The sequence below is a fragment of the Cryptomeria japonica genome, chromosome 8 (genome assembly GCF_030272615.1).
Source record: "Cryptomeria japonica chromosome 8, Sugi_1.0, whole genome shotgun sequence".
Lineage (NCBI taxonomy): Eukaryota > Viridiplantae > Streptophyta > Pinopsida > Cupressales > Cupressaceae > Cryptomeria > Cryptomeria japonica.
The window spans coordinates 26,335,982-26,362,363 of record NC_081412.1 but is presented as its reverse complement, the minus strand read 5'-3'; the positions used below and the strand labels follow the sequence as shown (position 1 = coordinate 26,362,363).

At 34.3% G+C, this 26,382-nt stretch overlaps 1 protein-coding gene and 1 long non-coding RNA gene across 3 annotated transcripts; both read right to left on the bottom strand.

Moving 5' to 3' along the window:
- Positions 1 to 4,225: 4,225 nt before the first annotated feature.
- On the bottom strand, positions 4,226 to 25,324 carry LOC131078556 (GTP-binding nuclear protein Ran1A). The gene is made up of 8 exons (XM_058016281.2): positions 25,167 to 25,324; positions 21,578 to 21,644; positions 10,378 to 10,434; positions 9,662 to 9,779; positions 5,201 to 5,290; positions 4,914 to 5,093; positions 4,705 to 4,782; positions 4,226 to 4,618 (listed from the first exon to the last, which is right to left on the bottom strand). The coding sequence occupies exons 1-8, from the start codon at positions 25,167 to 25,169 to the stop codon at positions 4,546 to 4,548; spliced, it is 666 nt and encodes a 221-aa protein (XP_057872264.1). The 5' UTR covers positions 25,170 to 25,324; the 3' UTR covers positions 4,226 to 4,545.
- LOC131078557 (uncharacterized) lies at positions 11,114 to 21,571 on the bottom strand. 2 transcript variants are annotated; one of them, XR_009113797.2, is made up of 3 exons: positions 12,428 to 16,320; positions 11,648 to 12,328; positions 11,114 to 11,514 (listed from the first exon to the last, which is right to left on the bottom strand). It is a non-coding gene; the product is annotated as an uncharacterized LOC131078557 (long non-coding RNA). The 2 variants fall into 2 exon arrangements; XR_009113796.2 differs by having other exon boundaries at positions 11,648 to 21,571.
- Positions 25,325 to 26,382: the final 1,058 nt, after the last annotated feature.

Genomic DNA, 26,382 nt, shown 5'->3' with positions numbered 1-26,382 from the left:
ACTATGGTGATGTAGGAGATGTGTACACAACCACCAGAGGCTATGAGTTATTTATGTTTCATTATCATAGGCATGAAAAGCCTGAACCAATTTGCAACTCGTGGAAATTGAACTTGGGAAAACTAGTTGTTCCCAATAAATATGTTAATGTGGATCTTCTAAAACTGTTAGCACAAAACTATGACCCCAAAAAGAGGGCAATATGTGACCGGGATGGAAAGCCCTGTTTCTTTATATCAAGAGAGGCAATCTCTGAAGTTTTCAACCTGCTTGGGATTTATGATTATCCCATTGTACTCGTGAATTCGCTTGAAGAATACTGAAGCTTAGATACCACTTATGCAGCATGGAGATTGCCCTTTCACTTGCTTAATCCTGATGCACCATTGGAAACAGGGGAAGGTCTGGCATTTCATGTGAATTTGTTTAAAAATTATTTTAAGTATACATACTACTCGATTGGTCAAGTCTTAGGGTTGAATACTCCAGATTTTATTTTAGTAGAATCCATGATCATTGTAGCAGATATCCAGTCTCTGAAAGCCAGAGAATTTGATTATGCTACATTTGTAGTTGGGCAACTTGAGATGGGATTTACGGCTATCCAAAAGGATCGGTCAAAAATTCACTACGCACATTACTCTTTGTTGATGCATATGGTGTTATTTTATGGCCAAGAATTGGGTCTTTAGCCTGATGAAATGAGGATAAGAAGGTGTAAAGTTGACAACCAGCCTCTGTCGGTCCAATTATGGACCTCAATAGGGCACTAAAGATTTGTTAGATCCAATTACATTCATTTTGAAGAATATTTTGTTAAAACTCTGTACAAGTTTTATGATCACCCTTGCAATTTTGCACTCTCAGAGGATGTTAAAAGATTCTTAAGGTCTGTTGACTTTAGAGGGCCTGAAACTGTTAAGCACAACTGGGGTGATTGGTATTGCTTTCCTGATATAACTATGATTAGAATTTATGGCTTTGAAGGGTCTCTGTTATTGTTGCCCAAGACGATGCCTGACAGAATAGCATATTTAGAAATCATAAGGCAAATGGGGGACTCAAATCATATGCATTTAGGTTCGCATGACAAACAATCCTTTTTGCATGGGACCTTGTGTGTTGGAGAATTCGTTGTTAATGGGAGAAAAGGGAAAGAACTCACATGGAGCAAATTGCTCCATTATAATATGAAGTCGAGATCCCCAAGGAAGAACTTTGACCCTGAAGGGTATATCCATTCAGTGAGAAAGAAACAGAAATTTGGTGATTATGAGCATATCACATACTTGAGAGATGACTTCAGAAGAAACATGGATGAAAAGGAGGCTAAATTAGCCATCGATGACCATAACAGGGAGGTTGAGCAAAAGGCAAGGGTGAAGCAAACTATTGATGTATCATCTTCATAAGATGAGGAGTCATCAGAAGGGGATGAGGTTTCATCTAAGCAGTTCTCCAAGGTGTTGATTGAAGAGCAAGTGTCACTTGTTAGGGATCCTGATGAGGGAATTCCAGTAGAAGAAGATCCAAGGCAATTGGCCTCTTAAGGAAAAGCAATTAGAGAACGTGTTGGAGAGGTAAATACCTCTAATGAAAAACAATTGTCAACTACTTTAAAGAATGAAATAGAACAGGAAATGGGTCGAATGAATCCTAACAGTGGGAGAAAACTACTTGAAGATGCAAGTGTTCTAATCTTTCCTAGCTGGGATATGAATTCAGCTTTAGTATTTGATAATTTCCTTCATGATATTGATGCAAAGCATAAGCAATCTCCAAAGGGTGTGACCCAAGTATACTTGGGGTCATTATACAACCCTGACAAGCATTCTATGTTGATCTGGTCATTGTATCCTCCAAACAAGAAACCCATCGTGATTGATACACAAAAAGCCTTTGGACACATCATGACCTTGAAGGTTGGTGAGACATACCCCATAGTTATAGTCGATTTAGAGATGAACATTGCCAAACTAAATAAGGCTCAAATTCATTTTTTTATTGAAAGAGAATTAGTCTAGTAAACTTGAAAGTATCAGGTTGGATAAAGAAATTGATCACCTAAAAGAAATGTTGAAGTAGGAGCTCCAAAAATTGTTAATGCCGGGTGAGAGCTCACAACCTCAAACCAAGGCTAGTAAATTAATAGAAGAGAATTATCAACTCCACACCCAATTAATAAAAGCTAAAAGTGAAACCATGCCAGTGCTTATCCAGAAGAGGTTTACTAATTTAATGACATGGATGAACAAATACTCGGATATATACAATAAAAATCAAACTGTTATCAAAGAGCATGAAAGGCGGGATAAACGACTGCATGAGCGATTCCAAGAGTTACAGGGTGGAGATGAAGCAAATCCTGATACGGTGTAGAATTGTGAAAAGCTAATGAAGGCTCATAAAAGTATCTGGAAGAATTGAAAGCAAAGGGAGCTAATTTCCTCAATGACAGGTCAAACAACATCCCACCCCTACTCAATAAAGATGGAGAACAAAAGGAAAAGATGGATTGGATTTGTGAATGCCAACATGCACTCAAAAATGCGATGAAAGCTGCTGAAGACGAAGATGTTGATAAGGTGGCAGATCACATAGAAAGCATGGTGTTGATAGAGGTAGAGGCTCGAGATACAATCCATAATTGTGACACCCGATACAATGAGAAATATTGGGCACATTTAACTAGTATGCATTCATGTTTAACTAGATGATTAGTTATAAGTATTTAGTTTATCTCCAAAAGGACTTCTTTCAAAGGGTGTATCCCTCTGATATATTATAAAATAATCAATGTAATCATTTGAAAGACAAATTATATAAAGTTTTATATAGATAGATACAGTTAGAAGTTTCAAGCAGTTTCTATGTTTCAAAAACAAGACTTTATTTCAGATTAATACAAAGAAATCAGTGTTTTTATTTGAGAATGTGTTGTGGGTTCTTTAATATAAAAAATCAGTTCTCTGTTATTATTATCTATGGTTGATAATTGCTGGTCTAAATCTCTATGTGAAGAAATTATGTTATGTTGCATGGTTGGATCATCAAGATACATCTGAGAATCGTTTTGCCTTTTGTGTCTTGTTTAATTGGTCTTTCAAAAGGAAAGTTAAATTCAATTAAACTAACTGTGAAAAATATCATATATTTATATAACATTAGAAGTTGGGTAGTTGACAGATCCATCTAGAGGGGGATTTATATAACATAAGATTTGCATATTTATATAACATAAGATTTGCAGCTGGATGACTCTATTGCCTAAAAATCATAACCGTGTTATTATTGACAAGTAAAAATCGTAACCGTGTTATTGACAAGTAAAAATCGTAACCGTGTTTATTGACAAGTAAAAATCAATGGTGTATAATGTGTGTTAACCTTCGTGTTATTGACTTCGTACTACGGTTTTGGAGCCAGAATAGCTGTAGCCCAAGTGTTAGTAGCTAGTAAAGTGAGCAGTAGGTACATAAATTATTTCCTTGATTGTTTTTTTTGTTGTGGGAGAACATACTATGAATGAATTGAGTGGCTAAATATGAAATGTTGGGGAGAACATACCATGAATGAATATGAAATGTGTAGTTAATTGCTAACAAGAAGAATACTGGCAGTGAGAGAGTCGTGACCATTCCCATCAAACCTCTCTGGACTGGAGATGGTCAAATCAGCCATAATCACCTCTTAATACATCGAATATAGACATTTTTTCCATAAATTTCAATAAACAAAAAAAAAAAAGATAACAAAATACTCAACGAAACGCCTATATACGGAGACAAGTGTAGTTTTCTTAGGACTAAACGAAGCACAACGCTGACAAGAACAGCACACATCAAAACATTCAATGTCTCAACATCAACTGATAACTTCAGTCGCTAGACCAACTCCAAAATAAATTACAGGTCACAGGAACATGTACTAACCAAACATTTGGTTGCAATAAATCTGGAGGCCATCTTCAAGATAATCAGAGAGTTTGTGTTTTAATATAACAATTTGTTCCCACAAAGATGCTTTCCACTCAAAACAAACAGCCACAATAGCTCCTACACATTATATGATCCCTAACTCCACTTGAAATTAAGTCATTACTCTTGAAATTAAGCATGCATTAATTATTAAACCTTTGCAACAAAAAGTTACTACTAAAGCTATTGAAACTTGACAAAAGAACGATTTGCAACGCCGTTCATTCCTTGATCATGAGAACAAAAACTTAAGCACTGAAGACACATATATTTTCAAGAGCCATTCTTACACGTAAGTTGTTCAGTTCCTGCATATAATATGATTATTATGCCATCTATTGATGAGCACTAAAAAAACTTAAATATAGACATCTCTCAAATTCAAGAGTCTAAAAAAATAATTGCATATTGCGAGTAAAGAGGTAACCAAGTTTCTAGAGAAACTATCATGACTAACATATATTTAGTGTAGACTATCGATTACAGTGAAAAATAGTCCAAACGATCCAACTGTCAGACCATCCACACCACAACCTTGCCACAGTGTATGTGTTAAGTAGAAAATCATCTAGCTGTCAAAAGCATCATCATCGTCATCGGGAAGAGGCTGTGCTGCAGCTTGAGCCAATTCTTGTTCATACCTGAAAAAGTTACAAAAATGCAATTCAATGTCAGAAACATTAACAATACAATAACGTGTGCAAAAGCTCCTTACAAAATCACTTACTGGTGCTGTGTGGCCATATCAATTTGAACTTCTGGTGGAGCAAGGGCAGGTGACTCAACGAAATGAAGGTTAGGATCCCTGTAGATAACACATGTCAGTAAGGCTGGTTTGATCACAAATATCCATATCTTTACAATCAAAAGTTTAAACTTTGAACCCTGTAAGTCATCTCCAATGCTCAAAAATATGAATTTCTCAAAAGCGCTCACCCAGAAATCTTTCTTGCAAGATAGAGAAAAGGCTTCTCAAAATTGTAGTTACTTTTAGCAGATATTTCATAATACTGAAGATTTTTCTTTCTGTGAAAAGTAACTTGCTTGGCTTTCACTTGGCGGTTCTTTACATCAACCTTGTTACCACAAAGAACAATTGGGATATTTTCACAGACCCTGCCAAGAATAACATTAGTAATACACAAAATTAATTCAAGTAAAACAAATGGAAATATAACCAGTACAAGTTTAAGTCGGGAATATTAAAATAAGCATTTACTCACCGACAGAGATCTCTATGCCATGTTGGAACATTCTTGTATGTCAACCGTGCAGTGACATCAAACATAATAATAGCACATTGGCCGTGAATGCTGGAAACAAAAGCTAATTAGTAACAGGATAATATCACTTACAAGTTTGGGTCAATGAAGATAAGGCACAAATTACAACAAATTTTTGATACTGAAGAAATTAAAAAGATGCATTATAAGTTCCAACCTTGCATCAATGCAAATTATTTGTCACATACAAAATCTAAGCTGTTAGCATCTTAGAGATCGTGTTGACTTGACTAAATTTATGATTAAACCAATATATTGTAGCACGCAGGACAAGAATAACTTATCAAGACCATAATTTCAAACATAAAAATTTAAGAGCTGTAGAAGCTAAAGAATAAAACAAAATGGACCAAAGAACAATTTGCAATGTCTTCAAAGAGAAGCCACGCCAAAAGGAAAATAAATATGTTCAATCCTATTAAATATCCAGCCATATGTTTTATATGGTTGGGACTCTCGCTGAGGACTAAATTGTTTTAGGAAACTTCAAAGAATGCAAGTATACAAATAAAGTTCTATCCAGCCCGCTATTCAAGGAACCTCAATATCCAAGAAGCAACTTGTAATATATGGAAGAATGGCTTCTAACCAAGTAAAAACTATCCTTCATAAATATATATATATATATATATATAGTCATCACTTAGCATCTGAGATTCAGTACACCTCAAAGGATCAAATAACGTTCTAGATAGAGCGCTATTCAAGGAACCTCAATATCCAAGAAGCAACTTGTAATATATGGAAGAATGGCTTCTAACCAATTAAAAACTGTCCTTGATAAAAAATATATATATATATAGTCATTACTTAGCATCTGAGATTCAGTACACCTGGCATATATATGGAACCCCTATCTCCTTTCTGGCAAATGTCCCACCTATAGATCTTCCCAAAAATAGCTGTGTTCTGAGACAAGATGAGGATTCTGAGGGATGCCAAAACAACAGAATGTTATTTGCAAAATTATTATTCTGTATTAAAATTACAAATTTTTAGTAGCACATGAACAGAGGATCATGTGCCTAACTTCTAAAATTTGTATCATCGCCTTTCAATGATTATTTCTTCCACTGAAAATATGAAGACAAGAACAACCATTCCTGAGTTCAGGAACCTATTGAGAGAATTTGAAGCATACAATGGGGACAATGAGATGTCATGAAGGATGCAGAAAGACACTTCTTACAAGAGATGATGTACTGGAAGTAAGCTTCAAGCCACAAAAGAGGTTGGTGGTGATCTGAGTTGTGAGCCCCAAATCCCTAAGGTATGGTAATCTCTCAGTGTCAGGGGTGTCAAACCTGAGAAGATACCACAAACCTGTCTTTAGGCTCGGCAGCTAAGGACCAATAATTAAATTGGGTAAGACCTACTTCACTTTTGGTCGGCAAGACAAAGGGCTACACTTTTGGTTCGGCAAGACCAAGTGGGGTGTCCCTGAGATGCTGGATTAATGATAAATGTATTAAACACTCCCTTGATGCAAACTACACCTGAAGCACAGTGTATGCAAATACTGGAGTCACAATATACCTATGTGCTAGTTTGGAAATATAAGGATTGGATTGAACATATATCCTGCCATACGAGTATCTGAAAATGCATTTTATGAAGACCCCTTAAGCTGTTCTGCATATTCAAATCATGGAAGCAAAACACACTAAACTAATGGAAGTGAAAAATGTGGGTTGAATTTTTAAGTGTGTTGAGAACAGTGAGAGATAGAGAGAAAGAAAACAAGTAACAGAGCGGTGTGTACATCCAAATGAGCAACAGAGTCTCTGGACCGACACAAAACATATAACAACTGAAACCAAGGTGAATCTTAATCAAGATATCACAAAAGACAAGGTTGTTCTCAACATACAAGCAAGCTAGGCTCTAAACAGGAAAGCAATAGATAGTTACAAAATATTAAGTGAATCTAATTAATAATCCTTGAACATTTAAATAGATTTCCTTATTATGTTGAAAAGATACTATACAATATCATTGCATGGATTTTACAAAATCTGGCTGAGAAAATAATCAACATACATCAGATATACAATTGCATATTCAAGGAAACATTCAACCAGGTTGATTCTGCACGATTGTCAAGAAGAATCAGGGCACATGAAACAATCAAGAAATCTCAACCTCTGCATGATCCAATCATGCGAAGACAGCTGGACACACATTTCAAGTTTTGGCAATCAAAAAACGCACAACCAGAAGCCTCTGCAAGTTGATCACATCTGGCAATGAAGGCTCCTAAGTTTGAGTGCCCTACAAGGAAAAATCATCCGCACAATCAGTGCCCTGGAGAATGTATCAAACGGGCAGGTCTCTATAGACATTGAATGTAGCAAGGGCGCTGTTTTATTCTTGGAAGCCCTAGCAAAATCATCTAAATCCCCTCTGCAATGTTCTGGATTCAAAATCTTGATGTTGGGAGGAGTAGCTAAGCATTGATGTTGATCTTAGTGTTCATCAAGGTGGAAGGCACATCCTCAAACAAAAAGAACAGCAATACAAATCAGCATTCTTGAAAGAAGTTGCACCTGTCGGGGTCGGGTATCAAACATACACCATACAGTCTATCGATAGAATGGAGAAAATGGATCATGGGAAGCCTGACAGGCCGAGACATCCATACTTAGTAAATATTTTTACAATTTTAGCAATAAAGAAACTTGACCAAGGCATGAAGGATAGCAGAACATATAGCAGGGAGTCCATATAAGATTTCTCAGATCGATTATTATTGATGGACCACTGATTATTATTGATGGACCACCACTAGGGGCAAGGTGAACAACGCTATGGTGCACAAAATAAAAAGTGTCAACAAACATAAAATTAAGTGCCAAAAGACGTAAATCAATGATTCAAAAGAAATGAACAGGCCAGGTCTATGTCTGCTTGAAGGCACCAATTTTCTAAAACGGAGGTCATTTGAGGAAGGTTCTTCGAAGGAATCTCATGAGGTTGAATAATTATATATTAACCCTATCTTTACAAGATACAAGAAGTATGTGTACAATGCTGTAGTGAGATTATTGAGCATTCTGTCAAAATAATAGACACACCGCTTCAGCTAACAGAGCAATAGAATCCAGTTAATTTTTCATTCAAAGTTGAGGTTCTGAGATAACAAATAGCTTCTCTGGCATTATAGTCACACTTTTAGTTTGGAGTCAATAAAATACGTGACAAATGTTTTGGATTGTTTAAAGCATCTCAGGGAAAAAGAGTGCACCAACAAAAGGAGTCAAACTCTAGCTTCCACCATCAAAAAAGAAAGATGGCCCTTATGCTTGTCATGGAATAAATTTAGGTTCTTATTGTCCTCAGGTTATGACTTGATTTCCACAAACTTACATTCCTTGCCCATCACTACATGATTTAATACCATGGACAATATTATGGATAGAGGTTTAGTGCCACTACAAATTAGTTTTTATATCATTTGATATATTTAGGTTTCCTATAATGTTGTGCCTTCTACTGAAAACACTACTATAATTCCATGTAAGCCAAAATCAGTCTCCATCATTAGGAATATTGTTTGCTTGAATATGACCACCACCACCCCAGACCAAAAAGGTGGAGGTCTAAAGATTTGTATCAGATTGTTCATCTGTTGTTAGGCAAATTCTGCCTACTCTTGTCGGGGATGGCTCTCCACTGCGCCTTTGAATGAAGATATAATAGGCTATATTTCTATTAGATACAATATATGCCTCTTTATGTACCTAGGCAAAAAGCAGAGTCCTGGACCATCTTAAAGACTTGACATAACCTAGTATATCTCTACTAGAAAAACAATGTGTGACTATTTTATGGCTAACAAAAGGAAGTCTCATATCACGTTAAACAAGGAAATTATAATTGACAGTCTTATCAATTTGCTTATTGAAACTACGGTAGAAAGTTCTAGCCAAATGCTGCAATAAAAAATGTAGCTTTTTTGTAAATTTTGGATTGCAGCACAAATAAGTATATCTCAAAGTTTTGAATGTTGAAACACAAAAGTACACCCCATTCTAGTCATTTACAATTTTACACAATTCAAATGAAAGCTAGAATACAATATTGGCCTAAGGTAGATTTATTTTATTGAATCATGTACGCAGACACTGCAGAATCTGCTGATGCTTTGAAAGAAGTTCAGAAAACTAATATAATTTACCAAAAAAAGTGACTACCCACACTAATTTCTCAAACAAATCCTTCTTTGAGCCTACATTCTAACCATAAAGTTGACATACTTCTGAGGGACACCTTGCTATCCAGTTAAAAGTTAAATTTCAGGCCTGCCACTCTACAAATCAAAACTGGAAAAATAAACAACTCAACTTAATTTACAATATGCAAGGAAGACCTATATAGATAGAACTTGAGAATTAAACTCACTAGTAGCCATCTCTGAGTCCACCAAATTTCTCTTGTCCTGCAGTGTCCCAGCAATAAAATCTTATCTTCCCACAGTTGGTAAAGAAATCGAGAGGATGGACTTCAACACCAATCGTTGCTGAAAAGTTTTCAAAATAACTTTCTTAGTACATTTATAGTACATCAAAACCAAAATTACTAAAAAATATACTAGCTGCCTAAAGTGCTGTAGTGTTGTACTCTAATGATAATGAAAAGCAATCGAAAGAAGACAACCCAGGTTCAAAAGGGTTGTATTTTAATGATAATGAGGCACAATTCAGATCTCCCTCAGTAGAGGAAGGTGGTGCATAATTCTAGTGGAAACAGGGCAATGTTATAGGATGCACTCTAACATGAGATGATTAAAAACTAATTATTGCAATCTAGAATAATGCTCAACTGCATTTAATGCTGCACACAACCTCATCAAAAGCTTGCCAAGAATACAATTTATATATAGCAACCAAAAGAATCAATAAATACAATGATAAAAGCCTTTCAGACCAAACTGATCTATAGGACCTGTGGATGTATATTAAGCTAATTTCAACTATAGCATTGTTGCCCAAGGCATTCTTTGTATTCTATTTTATATTATATTTACTATTTTAATGCTTTATAACTCAACTCACAAAACTACAATTCTTAAGAGTTTTGTGATACACTATAATCAAATCAGGGAAAGACAAACTAACGCTCATATTTTTTCTCGAACTCTCCAGTAAGATGCCGTTTCACAAAAGTTGTCTTCCCTGCAGTTCAAAAATGCATCAATGTAAGCAAATCAATGACAGATAACATTAAAAAAAAAAACATTCTCAGGAGGTTTTAAAATTTAACATTAGCTTCCAGACATAAATATATTTTTGGAAGTACCTTATTGGCCTAAATCAAGCCTGGACTAAATATAAAATCATTGCAACATGCAAAATCATATTAGAAAAGTGAAAAACATTTTTTTCCATTACAAAATACAAGGTAAAAATTGGCCTTACTTGCATGGGCCCTGATTTACCAAGTCACAGAATAACATAGAAACAAATTATAACAGAACTAAAACATACTCCCAAAGGTATATTTATATTACTTTATTGTTGAATTGAACCAATACTCTCAAATGACTTAATAATCTGCAACCAAGTTTTCCAGCAGTAAACATGGAGCTGTCCAATGGTTGGTATCACTTCTAAAAGCTAAGTTGCCGAATCTGGTATAGTATGTGTGTATGATATGCTGGTACGGCAGAATTTTTTTTGTGTGGGGGGGTGCTGGGTACATTTTGGCTACATCTATACAAAAATAAAATAAAATATACATATACAGCTTAAAAACAGAATTAAGTTTGGAATGCATATGCTTAAACAAAACCATTACAAATTTCAAAATTTGAAAGATAATATACTAATTCAAATTCAATTTTCAACATCAAAAGGATCAAACTTGAGTGTCATAATAGATGATAACTGTTTAACATTTAAATAATACAATCAGCAATAAGTTCACTAATCAGGATCATATGAGTCATCATCAAGACCAAATTCATTATCAACATTAACATTAGATGATGGAACCCCACTGCCACTTGGACTAAAAGTATGTTGGCTACTCAAACTGAAGATTGTGCAACAAAGGAAAGATCCAATACAGTTCTCTGGTTCTACATCACACAACTTTGTTGCCCCTTCCTTGTACTCATCTTTGTGAGTAAGAAGATGTAAGTTGGAATGCACATAAACTAGGTCCTTTGTTTTGCTCGATGCCAACCAGTTGCACTTTACTTAGTGAATGGAGTATATACTCCAATTCTGTTCAACTGAATAAGAGCTAGCAACCTATCGAAGCAAAGGGGGCTCTTATTAGAGTTGTTAAATTAACAATTTTGTAAATCAAATTTTAAATTTGAAAATACTAACTTTTAAATGATAATACCAAAATTAGAGAGTGAGTAAAACTTCATAAACTTACTTGTGATAAATCATCGATTGCAAAAACTTGGAGGTGTGGCAATCTGTGTCCATTGAGCTACCACCAAGAGTGAGCATCCTTCTTATACTTGTCACGGAGAGCAGAAACACTTTGACTAGTGGAGGTTATGAAATCAGCAAGTTCATTGCATCTTACATATAACAATCAAGGAAAGGGTTAGTAAACCCTTCGTTGACTTATACATCGCGGTATGGTGGAACCCTTGTTGGCATAGTAAGGATCTCTTCATTATAATATTTGGGAGTCAATACAATGGCAAAAAGATGAAGTTGGGTGGTCATTTTGTTCCTCCACTGCTGAACACAAATTGACAGCACCTCTTTGAAGAAGGTTTCTTCAAAATCTTGCTCTTTAGCTTTTATAACGGAGTTCATCTTCTCAATCATTGAGTTGATGCTATCATAAACCCTCTCAAGCATGGCCTATCCATCTCAGTGAAATGGATCATACTCATGATGGGCTTGGTGAAACTAAGAAGATATCCCACGTGAACCCACCAAGTGTCCTCTAGAATCATTTGATTTACATTTGCTGCCCTCTCATGTTGGATTGCCTCCATGTGAACCATGACCAGCTAATGACCATACCAATAAGTACCTCTCACACCTTCACAAGTTATCTCAAGACAATTGTGTTGGATGCAATTCACGACTCAACAACCTATTTGAAAATTAAAAATTAAAAATAATTAGTGTGTTTGTTTTTTTTAATTAATTACTAAAGTAACATAAAATAAAAAAATTGCATTGTTTACATTACCTTCACTAGCTCTAGTCACAAGAATGATCTACAAAAGACCTGCAACATGTGGTGGTTTGTGATGAACATTAGGATCTCTTGAACCTCAACATAGACTTGTTTCATCAAATTTATTTTTATTCCCAACTTCTATAGCATGAGGTTAAGTGACTGCACAGCACAAGGTGTCCAAAATATATGTGGAAACAGTGTCTCAACTAACATACCAACCACTATACAATTCTTTGCATTGTCTACCATAACTTGGACAACATTTTCAAGACCCACTTCATTAATGCACTGCATAATGATGTCAGCAATAAATTGTGCATCCTTCACCTATCCCTCACAATCCACAATTTTCGGAAACATTGCCCCTTTAAGGCACATTGTAATCACATTCCTTGTTGACCTAGTTTTTGCATCCTTCCATCCATCGAAAATAATAAAAACACTAGTTTCTTTCCATGAGGACTTAAATGGGAGCTAATGAAGTTTCTATATGCTTGAACTCCTTTGGCTTTGACAAAAAGTGCTTTGCACTTTCTCATAACCTAGGCCCATGTACCCATTTGGAGCTATTGCAAAAATTATTAGAACACAATATAAACACTTGCCACTGAGGTTGCTTTATTACAACTATAAGCCTTATCTTTCAATAATTTAATATTATTCTAATACCCCCAAGCTTACTTCACTCAAAACAAAACTTCGTAAGCTTTTCTTTGAAAACAAAGCATACACCAAGTAGAACTCCATCAAGTTGCCTCATGTTGTTGAATAGCTTTGGTCAATATCCTTCAGTGCCGACAATATATCTAATTTGCCTAATTGGCCTATCGTCCTTAGACTAATTAAATGGTATCGTTGAAATTGAGAAAGCAAAACACGATTAATATATATATCAAAATGTATCCATTCCTTATGTGCCGATTTATTCAAATTCTGCCAACCTTAAGAAACGTGATTAATGTAACCAATTCTTAAACAATATAACCGATGCACTATTATAACGTGTTGATTGGAAGACAACCCTTGGAGGAGTTGCGTTGGTTAAAGTCACATCCAAACAGGTATATATATGAAGCTTTGTATCCCTCTCAAAAGCATATCGAAGAACACAATCACATAACAGTCCGTAGACATTCTGCAGATATTCGTTTTCTTCAGCAGTTCGTTGAGATTGTACAGCAGATAGAAGTCTATCTACAACAGGTTAAGCATCAACTAAAGAATTCTGATTCCTTATTGTAGATCACATATTATTTATATGAATTGTTGTCATATATATATAGCTTCAAGAGTGAAGCAAATTCTTTGTAAAGTACCTTGACATAATTAAGATAATAAAGTCATATTTCATTGCTGGGTTTTTCACCTTCAAGAGGAAGGTTTTCCCAGGGTAATATCTGTGCATTTGTGTGAATTATTGTGTTACCTAATCTGATCATAAAATTTAACACCTCGAACCTTTGTAAAAGTGTAGCTCCCAAACTGAATTTGTGAGTTCCCAGATCACTACCTTCCCAAACTCCCAAATAACAGATCTCTCAAACTGTTGAACAACAATCCATATTGAGCTACTTCACTAAGTTCCATAAAATTGTCTCATAACCCTCGTAAGTGTATGACTCCCAAGCTAACTAACCAACCATCCATTTTGAGCTTATCTATATTGGATTCATTCCTATCTTCAAAGTGTGGGCTTCTTAAAATACATGCAATTCATCATTCATAGTAATCCTTCTACACTCTCCTGAAATGCATCTTGAGGATCTTCAACTGGCAACAAAGTGTATCGTCATTGACTTCAAAAAGTACCTCAGCACATTTTTCTTCATAATATTTAAAGGCAAAGTTAAGGTGAGCAAACTTGTAATGTTGTGTAGGCTATTTCTACACTTTTAGCATATGCAACAAAGCGATCTTCCTTGCATTGTCAAGACCCAAGAACAAAATCTTGGCCTCCTTTTTTCACAATCCTATTGTGGACCACTCAAACAAAAACATATTCATTTTCTTTTCAAACCCTAACACATGTAAATTTTGGAAAAATAAAACCTTTAATCACTGTATGCCACAGAACCTTCACACACCAACAAACAAATCTGTATTCTTCATGCCTTCAAAACCCTAGCACATGATTTCAACACTTACAAATTTCTTAAGAAAAATCATAAAAACAATTAGGAGTAAACCTTAGCCACAATAGAAAAAAAGGTCCAAAAACCTACAAAAATCTAGAAAAATTTCCTGCCCTAGCAGCTTAGAAAGTCAACAATATTGTAAAAAAAATTGTTGAAAAACAGCTGGTAAGAAAACACAGACAACTCCAAACACACAAATCAAAACACTTACGAAATCCCATTGTCATTGGATCTGCCCTAGCTATGAAATATTTAAAAAAGGTTGGTGCGATTTTGACATTGCATAAAAAATCCTAAACACAAGGGAAAACCCAATTGCGCCTTTAAAAAATCATGAATACAAGGCTCGAATTCATCTGAAAATGGACACAATTTTGACCAAAAACATCACACAATTTTCAGATGAAAATCTCCACAATTTTTTCCAGAAAGTGACGCAATTCCTGCCATCAATGAACTTGCAATTATAAAAAAATAAATCCACAATTTTTGAATAAAAACTGTGAGATTTCAGCAGAAAGAAAATGTCAACATCAAAACCTTGAACCTTGCAATTTCCTAAAAATAGGCCATGAATTTTATCAAGCAACTAGTAAATTCACGTAACCCCCTACTCTGATACCATATTGCAAAAATTAATACAATATTTTTTACTTCTATTACTTGATAGGATACATTTACAAAGAGTTCCATCTCCCTATATACAGATTGGAGAAGAAACCACCCAGACGGATACACATTACATGACTCACTAAAAACTAAAAAGTGAATCTAGAAAAAAATGGAAAGAGAACACCGGCCTAATTTTTTAATAATTTAATATTCTAATAGGAGCTTCATTTATTTTTCTTACCACATCTTCGCAATAGGGTGATCAAACAACATCGAAGGACAAACCATTTGCATATTGGCATCTTACAATGATTTGGTCAACAATATTTCTAGCATCATTATTAAATGCCCTCACAACATCGAAGGACAAACCATTTGCATATTGGCATCTTACAATGATTTGGTCAACAATATTTCTAGCATCAATATTAAATGCCCTCTCTAGTGGTCCATTTTCCTCTTCAAATTACTGGCCTCATCTTCATTCGTACCCAAAAATGGATGGCTTTCTACTACAATATCAAGGATGACACACCGTTTATGAGATGGACAAATAGTAGGCCTCCAGGAACCCTCTCTCTCCTAAATGGATGCCCTATTCTATTTGCAACACTTGCATCTGCTTTCTCTTGCTCCTTAATATGTTCTACTATTTTACAAAGTAGTATAGGTACATCGTTTTGCCTTGGACAAGCTTTGATTCCCAATTCAAGAATTACACAAAATGGCCTTTCACCTGGCAGTTGGAACATGAATACCACTTATCACACCCACTACATATCCAAACATATGTCCCCCCACCTAGTAGTTCTAAATGCCTGCATAGCATGAACTCAAGCCAATTTTGAATGAAGGTATGCCAACAGAACAATACTAACTTCCATCATAACAAAATCTGCGTGCAACACACATAAAAAGTTTGAACAATAAAATATTAAAAAAACAAACAAAACTCAAAAGTTTATTAAAGATCTAAAATTCTAGTTTTATGATTCATAAAAATTACAAATAAATTTTGCAGTAATAAGTAATATATTATTAGATTATATATTTAAATTTTTCACAAAAATTGATGTATTCTAGTTTCTACATTTCTATTGACTTCAATTTTGCATTTTAAATTTAATAATTTTACTGTTTTAATTTAAAATTTTAATCATACAAATAAAATCTTAAAAATAAATTTGAAATTATTAATATAATGTTTAAATACACAATTTATTAATTAAATTATTTAATAATGAAAATTATATTAATATAATACGTTGCATTGTGATTTAATATTTATGTAAATATTAACATTAAATATAGTATAAAATTGCTTTATACTTTGCACCGAAATGTCCTCTGTGCGCTAACAAACCCTAACCCATAATGCACTAGTGCTCAAGAGCCTCTATGGCTGAATGGCTGATGGGATCCAAGCTTCTGGCCACTTCGGTTTGTATTGTTCATCGCCTAGGCCCCCTACTTTGGACTCTCTCTCTCTACTACTACCACACCTCCAACAAATAGCTTTATAGGCAGCCCTCCCTTCCAGTTTGACACTCTAATCATGTACCTCAAGTTCACTTGGGCAAGATTATTCACAATCGGGGGAACTATTTACTCAATCATGTCCTCATATGTAGATATACAAAAACATGGCCGAAGATGTGCAACCTACACTCATGGATCTCAAAAAATGGAAAGAATACATGGACGAAGAAATTTGTAATTATCTCTACGCCTAGGGCTTCTTCACTCTCAAATTTGACTCTGTGAAAGACAAGGATGTGGGGCTAAAAAGTGGTCCATGGATATTCAATGGACATTTCTTGTGCTTAAAACCTTGGTTCATAGACTTCAACCCCTAAAGGAAGGTTTTTTCTTAAACATTCTTATGGGCAAGGTTACCATATCTTACATTATAGCTTTGGGAATTAGATAGTTTGTGAGCCATTGATAATGGCTTGGGTAAGTACCACTACACTTCAAAAGAAATTATAAATTGAGTTTCACTTGTGCATGCTTGTGTTGAAATGGATCAATCTAAAGGTCTTCCTGCACAGATATCCCTGATAGTGAGAAACAAATATGGGAGACAACCAATAGATATTAAAAAATTGTTTTTAGATGCAGGAAATGTTTCTCAACGGAACATCTTACTTCCCAATGCCAAAAGAAACAGCCAAATGTGCATGGTGTACAAGCTCCAAATTATAAGGCTAGCTAGGGGATTGGGGCAAAGTCTTACCATTGTGTTATTCCCCCAAGAACTCCAACAGAGTTGCTCTGCTCTTAGGTTCTTCCAGAAGGCTTGCTGAAGCCAATCACTCCCTCTTCAGCAAACCCACATGATCCAATTATTGGGGTAAATCTTGTGGCCTATATTGCTGGAGATTCTTCAAAGGTCTCATCAATCTCTCCAAAATAAAAGAAAACACTACGATTGCTGATTCTTTTGTGAACACATCGATGGAGTCTTCACGGAATGATGTTCCAAAAGGTATAGTAGCCCACTCAAAAGAGGAGTTTAATCAAAATATTGTGCCTATTAAATATCTTGAGTGGACAGATGTAAGAGGAAGGACTCGACTGCAAATCTCAAGCACCAAATGAAGCTTAGATCATCAACAAAGGAAAAAATCTTCAAGCAACTTGTAAAATTGAAGCAACCTCGTTAAAGGGTTGATGCATTGTTTATTGTTAGTTTTGGTTTAATATTTATGGTAGTGGATCACATGTCCACAATTTACCTATCCTTTAATAAATATAGTATACTATTTATATATTAATTTTAAACATTCAAATACGATAATTAATATTAAATGCATTAACATAATAATATCTACATATAATATAAGGATAAATAATTATAATATACAACAAAATTACAAAGTTAATAATATTTTTTAAATATATATATTAAATTCGTATGTATAACAATAAATATTATTGGCACTACTTAATATTTGAATTAAGTTGCAATCTAAAAAACCGTCACTAAATCGAAAAGCAAATAGAAAAAAAAAGTCATCAAACTAGCCTCCAAGATTTTGAACTTTCAAGAAAATGCAAAAAACAAAACTGAAAAATGATAAAAATTCTAAAATTAACATGGTTCTCATGTGCAAATGAGGAACAAGAAAATATCCCTTTCTAGAAACAATTCTGAACCTTGGAAGCCTCCTCCTAAGGGCTTCATCATTTTGAATTTTCATGGAGCATCTTTGTATCCTTCCTTATTTTTAGGGAATAAAACAAACAGTAGAGTTGAATAGGAGGTTGTGGCTGCTAGTATGGTGTTATCCTCATCTAATGGTATGCAGAATTTTGTGGCAGAAGGGGATTCACAAATAGTAACTAATGCATTGAATAAAGGTAGTTCTACAAATCGAAAGCTAAGTGGATACTTAGATGAGGTGTGTTCCCTCAGATCACGCTTCAAAAAGGTCCTTTTTACTCATTATCAGCGAATTGTAAGGTCAGAAGCTGAATTCCTTGCCAATTGTGGCACCAATCAAGATCCCTTAAGAGCTATGTACAGATGTCACCATGTCAGCCTTCCTCTTGGGCTGAACCTGATAAGGATATTTGTTTTAAAACTACTAGTGGTGTTTTAAAAGGCCATTTTTAGTGTCTTATGAGAGGCAGCCTTTAGTTCATGTGGCTCATGCAGATTATTCTCAATTAATGAAGCTGACCATAATTCATTTGACAAGCTGTTATTTTAAGTGCTGAGGTGGCTATATCTCTCCATGTTGCAGCACAAGAAGTTCCCTGTTCGTACATTTATCACAAGGGGAATGTTTCCAACCAGCAGTTGGAATCCATTTTCTTGTGTCCAAAGTTCAAACCAGACTGAGCTAAGGTTTATCAAAGCAATTTGAGGGGAGACAATGGATATGAGATGTGCTCCTCAGTCTAAGAACTCCATACACAATGGCTTCATCTCAATGCTTGTGGTGGCTCTGCCAAATGTGCAATTGAGGCTCTAGCTGATAAGGCTCTTTCTGCCAGTTCAATTTGGGATGGAGCTGCTCTTTTACAAAGGTGTTGGATACTAAGGTGCTGGAAAAGACATCAGCTCAGGTGGTGAAAGATGGAGTTGTAGTAGAAAGGAAGTCTGATTATGGACGTGAAATGTGTGAGAAGGGAGTTGCAGCTGCTGCAGGGCTTTTACAACAATATAGGGAAAGTCCTAAAAGGGCGTAAGCTAACCCATTCAAAAAGGCACCTCATCCTGCAACTTTAGAATTCAGTTCTGTGCTGACACTATTCATGATCCCGGAAGTACAAGGAGTTTCACAATGTGTTTCCCTTCACTTAATGAGTCTGCACCGAATCCTATAATGGAAGTAAAAACGTCAGTAAGGAAGCCTCATCTGGAATGAAGCCATGGGAATCCTTCTAATTCCCGTTTGATTGTTTTTTTGGTTCATGGTTTTGTTATAGTTTTTCTTAGCTTTAAGTCAGTCCTCTTTGGCTCTCCGTAGATGGCTGTGTTACAGTTGTTTTATGTAGGTTGATAATGTATGTTTTTGTATGCTTATCACAGTGACCATTATGCTCATATCGCAAAATTAGATATTAGACTGTTTGTCTTTATCCTTCTGGAAAAGTGCCTTAATAGATACACTCAACTAATTACTTTAAAAAAAAAAACTATTGGGTACATCTGAATATGACCCTATGCTATCCCAAGCTTACAGTACATAACAGCAGATAGCCTCAACCATGACTTACAAAGCAAATATATAATGTCACTAATATAGAACTGCATATATCCAGTTTTAATCTAAAAATGAAAGATTAAAAATATGTTCAAGTTTGCCCAAGGATGCACATACGAAAACTTTTTAGGCATTATAACTATGTCAAAATTTCAGGTCATGTGGTGTAATGTTGATAGTAGAATTGATTAATATAGGGTTGCAGTATGGTGTGCAAGGCAGCACATAACTTCACCTAATAGTAAGGTTACAAAGTAAAACAATAATTGAGATGATTGAAAACAATTCAAAAGCACATTATTAAACTAAAAGGCCAAAACAAACCTATGTTAGATGTGCCAATGAAGCAACTTACAAGGGGCAAATCCAGGTTTCCAGAATCGCATTGGAATAAGGTGGCCCTTAACCATGACAGACATTTATCTAGGACACCACATATTCTAGGCATAAGTACTATGTCAAAAGTCTTAAGTATTCATGACACAATGTTGAGTGGAATACTTATTAAACAATAATTATGCTAAAAACAAACCTCAAGAGAACATTAATGAACTAAATAGTAAGACTAAATTATGTTAAATTTCATAAAGGATCAATACGTAGCACATTTTACAACAAATAATAACTAAGTCAAAAGTGGTCGTGGGGAAACGCTTTTGACAACACTAAGAAGGGGAAAACCTGGGCTTCAAGAACTACTCAGGAATAAGGTACCCATAACCACTTAAAGGCAAGTTCACCATATTTAAATTGTACCAATCCTGGTTCTGCTTGGTGGTTCTGGTTCACCAATTAAGGTTGGCTTCATCTTGGTTTCATCCATACAAAATTGAAAAACATTTAAAAATCATAAATATATATACATATTTACAGTATAAAATTAAAAATTAATTTAGAATACCACATAGCACATATAGTATTAATATATAATTAACAAATCACCATAAAAATTAAATTCATAATTTATGTATAAATCAAATAATATTTAAATATTAGACATATCTGAGATTCTATTAGTATAAATTAAACATAATAAAATTTAAATATAATTGTAATAAATATTAAAAATTAAAATTTAATTTAAAACTCAAGCAACTAAACCTACTATGAAGAATATAAAAATGTTAAAATTCCACATTAGGGCACAAGCTAGAATAAAACCGATCGACTGTAATATAATCTGGTTGACCATGGCACCAAGTTATACAGAGCTAATATATATTTGATAAACAATTATAAGCTAATATAAAACAAGGAAAATTGATAATGACGCCAATCTGCTAGATGATGCCCCCAGTCAGTTAGAGAATGGCCCAGGAAAGGCACACAATTCACATTTGCAGGACATTATTTGAATTTAAAATTCTTTAAAAAAATTATTAGTGGGTTCTTTACAGGTTTGTTCAGGTTCATCCAAAACAAACTGACAGTGATCCAAATGCATCATGACAGAATCCACTGGCAAATCGGTCCCAAATCCGGGCAAGGTATGCACCAGACCCAGATCTGGGCATAGCAAGGGGAGAACTGGTAACATACTTTAATCAACCCCCAATGCAGTCTAAACTTACCATAACCTAAGCCAAGATTCACCACCAAAAAGAATATGATATATTATACATACACAAAAAAACTATGTTAAAAAGGAACAATGATCTTCATTCAATTTTTTTTTTAAAATTAGTTAGACCTCTTACCTGTGCCTCCATCACCAACAATGACAAGCTTGAAACTTGGACAATCAGCATGCTGACCAGGAAGAGCCTGGACAAGTAAAACATTAACCAAAAGTATTTGTCATTGGCAAATAGAAAAGGGGAAAAGAACAATCCATTGAATTTAGCAATAATGCTTTAAAATCTATTAGTTGACAATATATAAAAGTAAAATTGTGATTGAACAATGCAGGACAGAACTTTAGCAAAAAAAGGCTTTTGACGTCTATCAAACAAAAAGAAGTTTTCATACTGAAGCCTTAAGTACAAAAGCAGGGGAGAGAAGTCAAAAGTTGAAATTGGATAAAGACCACAGTAAACTTTTAGTTAGGCATATCTTGTAGTCAACAAATGCACAAGTCTTGGTAAATTTGACAGAAGAAATGACGACCCTCAGTTGAATATAAGGGTTTATGATTCAAACATTACACAATTATGTTTCAAAATTATACAACAGCCATTGCAAGTGTATTTCAGACAAACAATAAATTTGAAAGAGAAAAGTAAACAGAGAAATTGAAAAATTAATTTGTAGAGTGCAAGGAGATATGGCCATGCTATCAGAAATTCTTATTAGGGCGCAACCTCAGTTCTAACCAACTCACCAAATCTTTGTGCTTCATTAATGCATGCTATAACTCCATAACTAGAGAGATCTACGTTTATGGATAACAATGTGGAATTATTATAACAGCATATCATTATACAGTACATTTGAATTTGGAGCATGTTTATAAAAATCAGGAATGTCCAAAACAGGATAGGCTCGAGTGGCAAAAGTATTGAGGCTTCAATAGAATTGCCCCAAAGTCAAAACATCAGGAGACATGAAGTGTCACAATTGGTTAGAATACCAAACAAGGCTGCTTATGAATCTGGCGGACCTTGATACAGGATATACCCTTCAGACATGGCTTCTAAGCCAAATGTTACCAATTCACAGGAGCCATAATAAAAAAATTGAAATTGGATAGAATACCAGACATGCTGGTGCAAATCTGATCGATATTCAAAAAGGAGATACTCTTCAGATGTGACATCTACACTAATGAACACTCAGAAAAAGAAGAATTTTATCATTTCAAAAGAAACATAATGCGTCAGAAAACATATTAACATGCATAGTGTAAAAAAATGGAGCAAAAAGAAAGCTTAAACCATTCATTTATGAGGGATTGCAATGCATTACCTGAAAGTCGAATTATAAGCGATTATGATGGGAATGACACCACAATTCATAAATGCATTAAAGATAAAATATTTAAGTTGTGACAAAAGAAATTAACCATATAAAAAACAAATGCAAACCAGTAAATGGATTTATAGCTGGATATATTTTTGTATCATGAACTGAATCAATTCAGGGTATGACCAAACAGATAAGGCAAGCATGATAATTATAAAATGCTGAAATGGTAAGGACTTGGATGAATTCAACTTTAGAGATGCTCCTAAGCTCTGGTATTTACCCAAAAAAAGTGAAACTTAACCAATCAGAACAACTATATACTGCAACTGAGCCAATCAGAACAACTATATACTGCAACTGAGCAACAGATAGACACAATGCCAAGGAACGGGAACATATATCAAGACATATGTAATATGTCGATTTAAAGTGTTTGTTATTTAAATATAGCAAGCTGTCACCAGCATCATGACTGCAGCACAGGCAAGTCTTTCTGAGACGTAAAAACAATAAACACTTTATTAATACAAATGCAAAATGTCAAAATTGACTTATAAACAATATGGTTTAGTGTAGATTTTATAATTTGTTATTCTAAATTACATATATTAATAGTTATGCTCCCAATTCAAGCATTGCAAAGCCGCCACCATCACCATGAATGCGATAAAGACAAAATATTGAATTAAACAAATATATTATAGCTCAATGTAAAACCAACCAATAAACAATAGAGTTTATGGTAGGTTTATAATTTGTCATTTAAAAATGTCTATATAAGAAATAAAGATGTAAAAGTTGCAGAGCCACCAGAGGTGAAATGAATGGCATTACAGAGAAATTCTTTAAGATCAAAAAAATAAAGCTGGATAAATTTTCAACTCCCAATGGAAAAATCTGAGGACAAATCCCATCTGATTTTGGCTAAAAGGACAAAATGTCCAACGCAAAGGTGTGATGATTATAGGGTAAAAATATAGGGGACAATTCATCATGGTGCTTATTTACAAATCTTCAGAATGTGTCAAATAGAATGATTTCAAGTAGTCAAAACGTTGGGTTTTTTATGACCAATATTAGGGCTTCAATGCCCGACATTCAAACCCCAGGAAACATGTTAAGAGTATTGAAAGTGGAGAAGTAAAGAGATTAAGTATTGAAATTGGTCAAGATACCACATCCAACAAGCTAGATTCAGTCCATCCTAACAGCTCAGGCTGAGGGCGAGACCAGTCACAACCCCGAATATCCTTGATGGTTGGATAAAATCTTTGAAAAACATCCAATAGTCAAAATCAGTCTACCTCAACAATGAAGACATGTCAGATGCAAGTCCTCGATAAATTTGACAGAAGAGATATAATGCTGAAATTGGATAAACTTTTCGCAATTGGTAAAATAATATTGCATTAAACATGCTGGATTAAATTTGCTCTACCCCGACAGGCAAAGATGTTTGGGGCTAGATGCAAATCCATAATGCTCCTAATCTAATAAGTCATGGCATCCAAGTACAAAAGTTGGACAAACAACATAACAAAGATTTACCAAATCTTAAAAAAACAGCAACTGACAAAAATAGTAGCATCACAAAGAAGAAAAAAAGACAAAAAAAATGGTTGAGTTAGTAGGGTTTGTCATGAACGGGCTAAACACCCAGAAAAAAAATTAAAAAATCTGAATGCTATGGTGTTTGTAATGCGGCACAGGCATCATATATGCATTATACAAATTAATTATGTTCCAACGGGCAGAGAAGAAAATCAAAAGAACTTGAGGCCAAAATCATCCGATTATACATAGGCTTTACATACAAATAAACAAATCAATTAATTATAGTTGTCGTGCATAAGATGAAATTGTCCATTAACCTCCAAGATAGTTAACAGTTTAAAAAACTCAATGCAGTAGAATGCGGTACAGGCACCGTGAATCTATTGAACACAATTTAACTTACTCCAATCGAAAACTAAATACAAATTCTTAAAAAAATGAAGCCAAAAAGCATCTGAATACATACCCATATGATGCCTTACAGACAATTTAATTACGTTCCAACTGATAAATATATGAAAAAAAAGGAATTTAAAAAGAATAAAAAATAAAAAATAAAAACTGAAAGCGAAAATATACTCTCAAGGCATCTCATTGAACTCTAGGGTTTATGATGTGGTTTATACATTGGAAGCTGAAAATGAAAATATAAACAGTTTTCACAAAACACGGACAAAATCAGTATGAAACTCGGAAAACAAGAAAAAAAAACACACACAAATGCCAAGATCAATCAAGCGAGTAAGTCTTCACAGTTTTAACAATCAAAAACGTCCTATTAAAATATACTTAATTTTTCCAAAAAACACAGAGAAATAAAAACATTACCATGGAGACGTCGTCGCTCCTGTACAGGAAATTGCAATGCAGCAGCAAAAGGAAGAGCTAATGGTAAAAAGGAGTTTCCAGAGTGTTGTTATATGTGCGCGCAGAATGTTTTAATAGGAATTTTCCTGTTGTGAGATTGGTTGGTCGGAATATATATGGCAGGGTGAGTTTTTTTGGGTATATATTTTGGCTTTCAATCAACGCGACACTCTGGACCGTCCGATTGGGCATCTCTGTTGACACGTGGAGGTATGGTGTTCAAGTTAACGCGAGATAATGCGAGTTCGAGGAGCTCGAGTGTTTAAAGGTTCGGTATTGTAGATTTAGTTTTAAAGGTTTTTTTAAATAATTAATGTGTTTCTGGATGTAATTTATTTTATTTATTTAATCCTTTATTATATAAAATCAAGAAATTGAGGAACAATCCAATCCGATTTTATAATTTATTAAAAAAATATTTGATAATTTTGAATATTAGATTTATTTATTTTTTCATAGTTCATGTTAGAAATAATTAATGGATAAAAAAAATATTATTTAGATTTTATTACATTTTCAATGTATTAAATTGTTGTGTTATATTTTATTTATCATTTATATTTTACCATGCTATTATAATTGTAAACTAACAATTCAAATTGAACAAGTGTCATGTAGTGGCGAGTACTTGACTTATAGTATTGTAATAAAAACATTTGTTGTAATTCTTAATTTTTATAATTTTGAACTATTATTATTTTAAAGTTATATTATTTTAATTGTATTTGTATAATGTTTCCTATAACTCTTACTTTAATAAAATAATATAAATAATTACTAGCAATTGCACCTTGGTGTGCAATGGGTATGTCGAAGAGGTGTGGAAGGTCAATTAGGAAAAAAACAGTTTATTTTTTTGTATAAATTTGTGTATTAAATGAGATCAATTGGTAGGCCATTTAGAAAATGATGTTGTTTATGCAACAAAGGTCTCAATGGAGAAGTAATAGCTTCAAATCAACTATGCATCTAGTTACAAGGATTCAATCATAAATGAAATAAAACCTTTGAATTAATAAAATAATCAAGCTCCATTACCAACAAGTTTGTGTTATGTTTGCAATAGGGTGAGAAGGAGGGAGATGTAGAAATAGGAAAAGAAAGACGACGAGATAGAGGGGGGAAGAGCTAGAGAGAGAACGGTAAAAAGATATAGATAGAGATATAGATATAGATA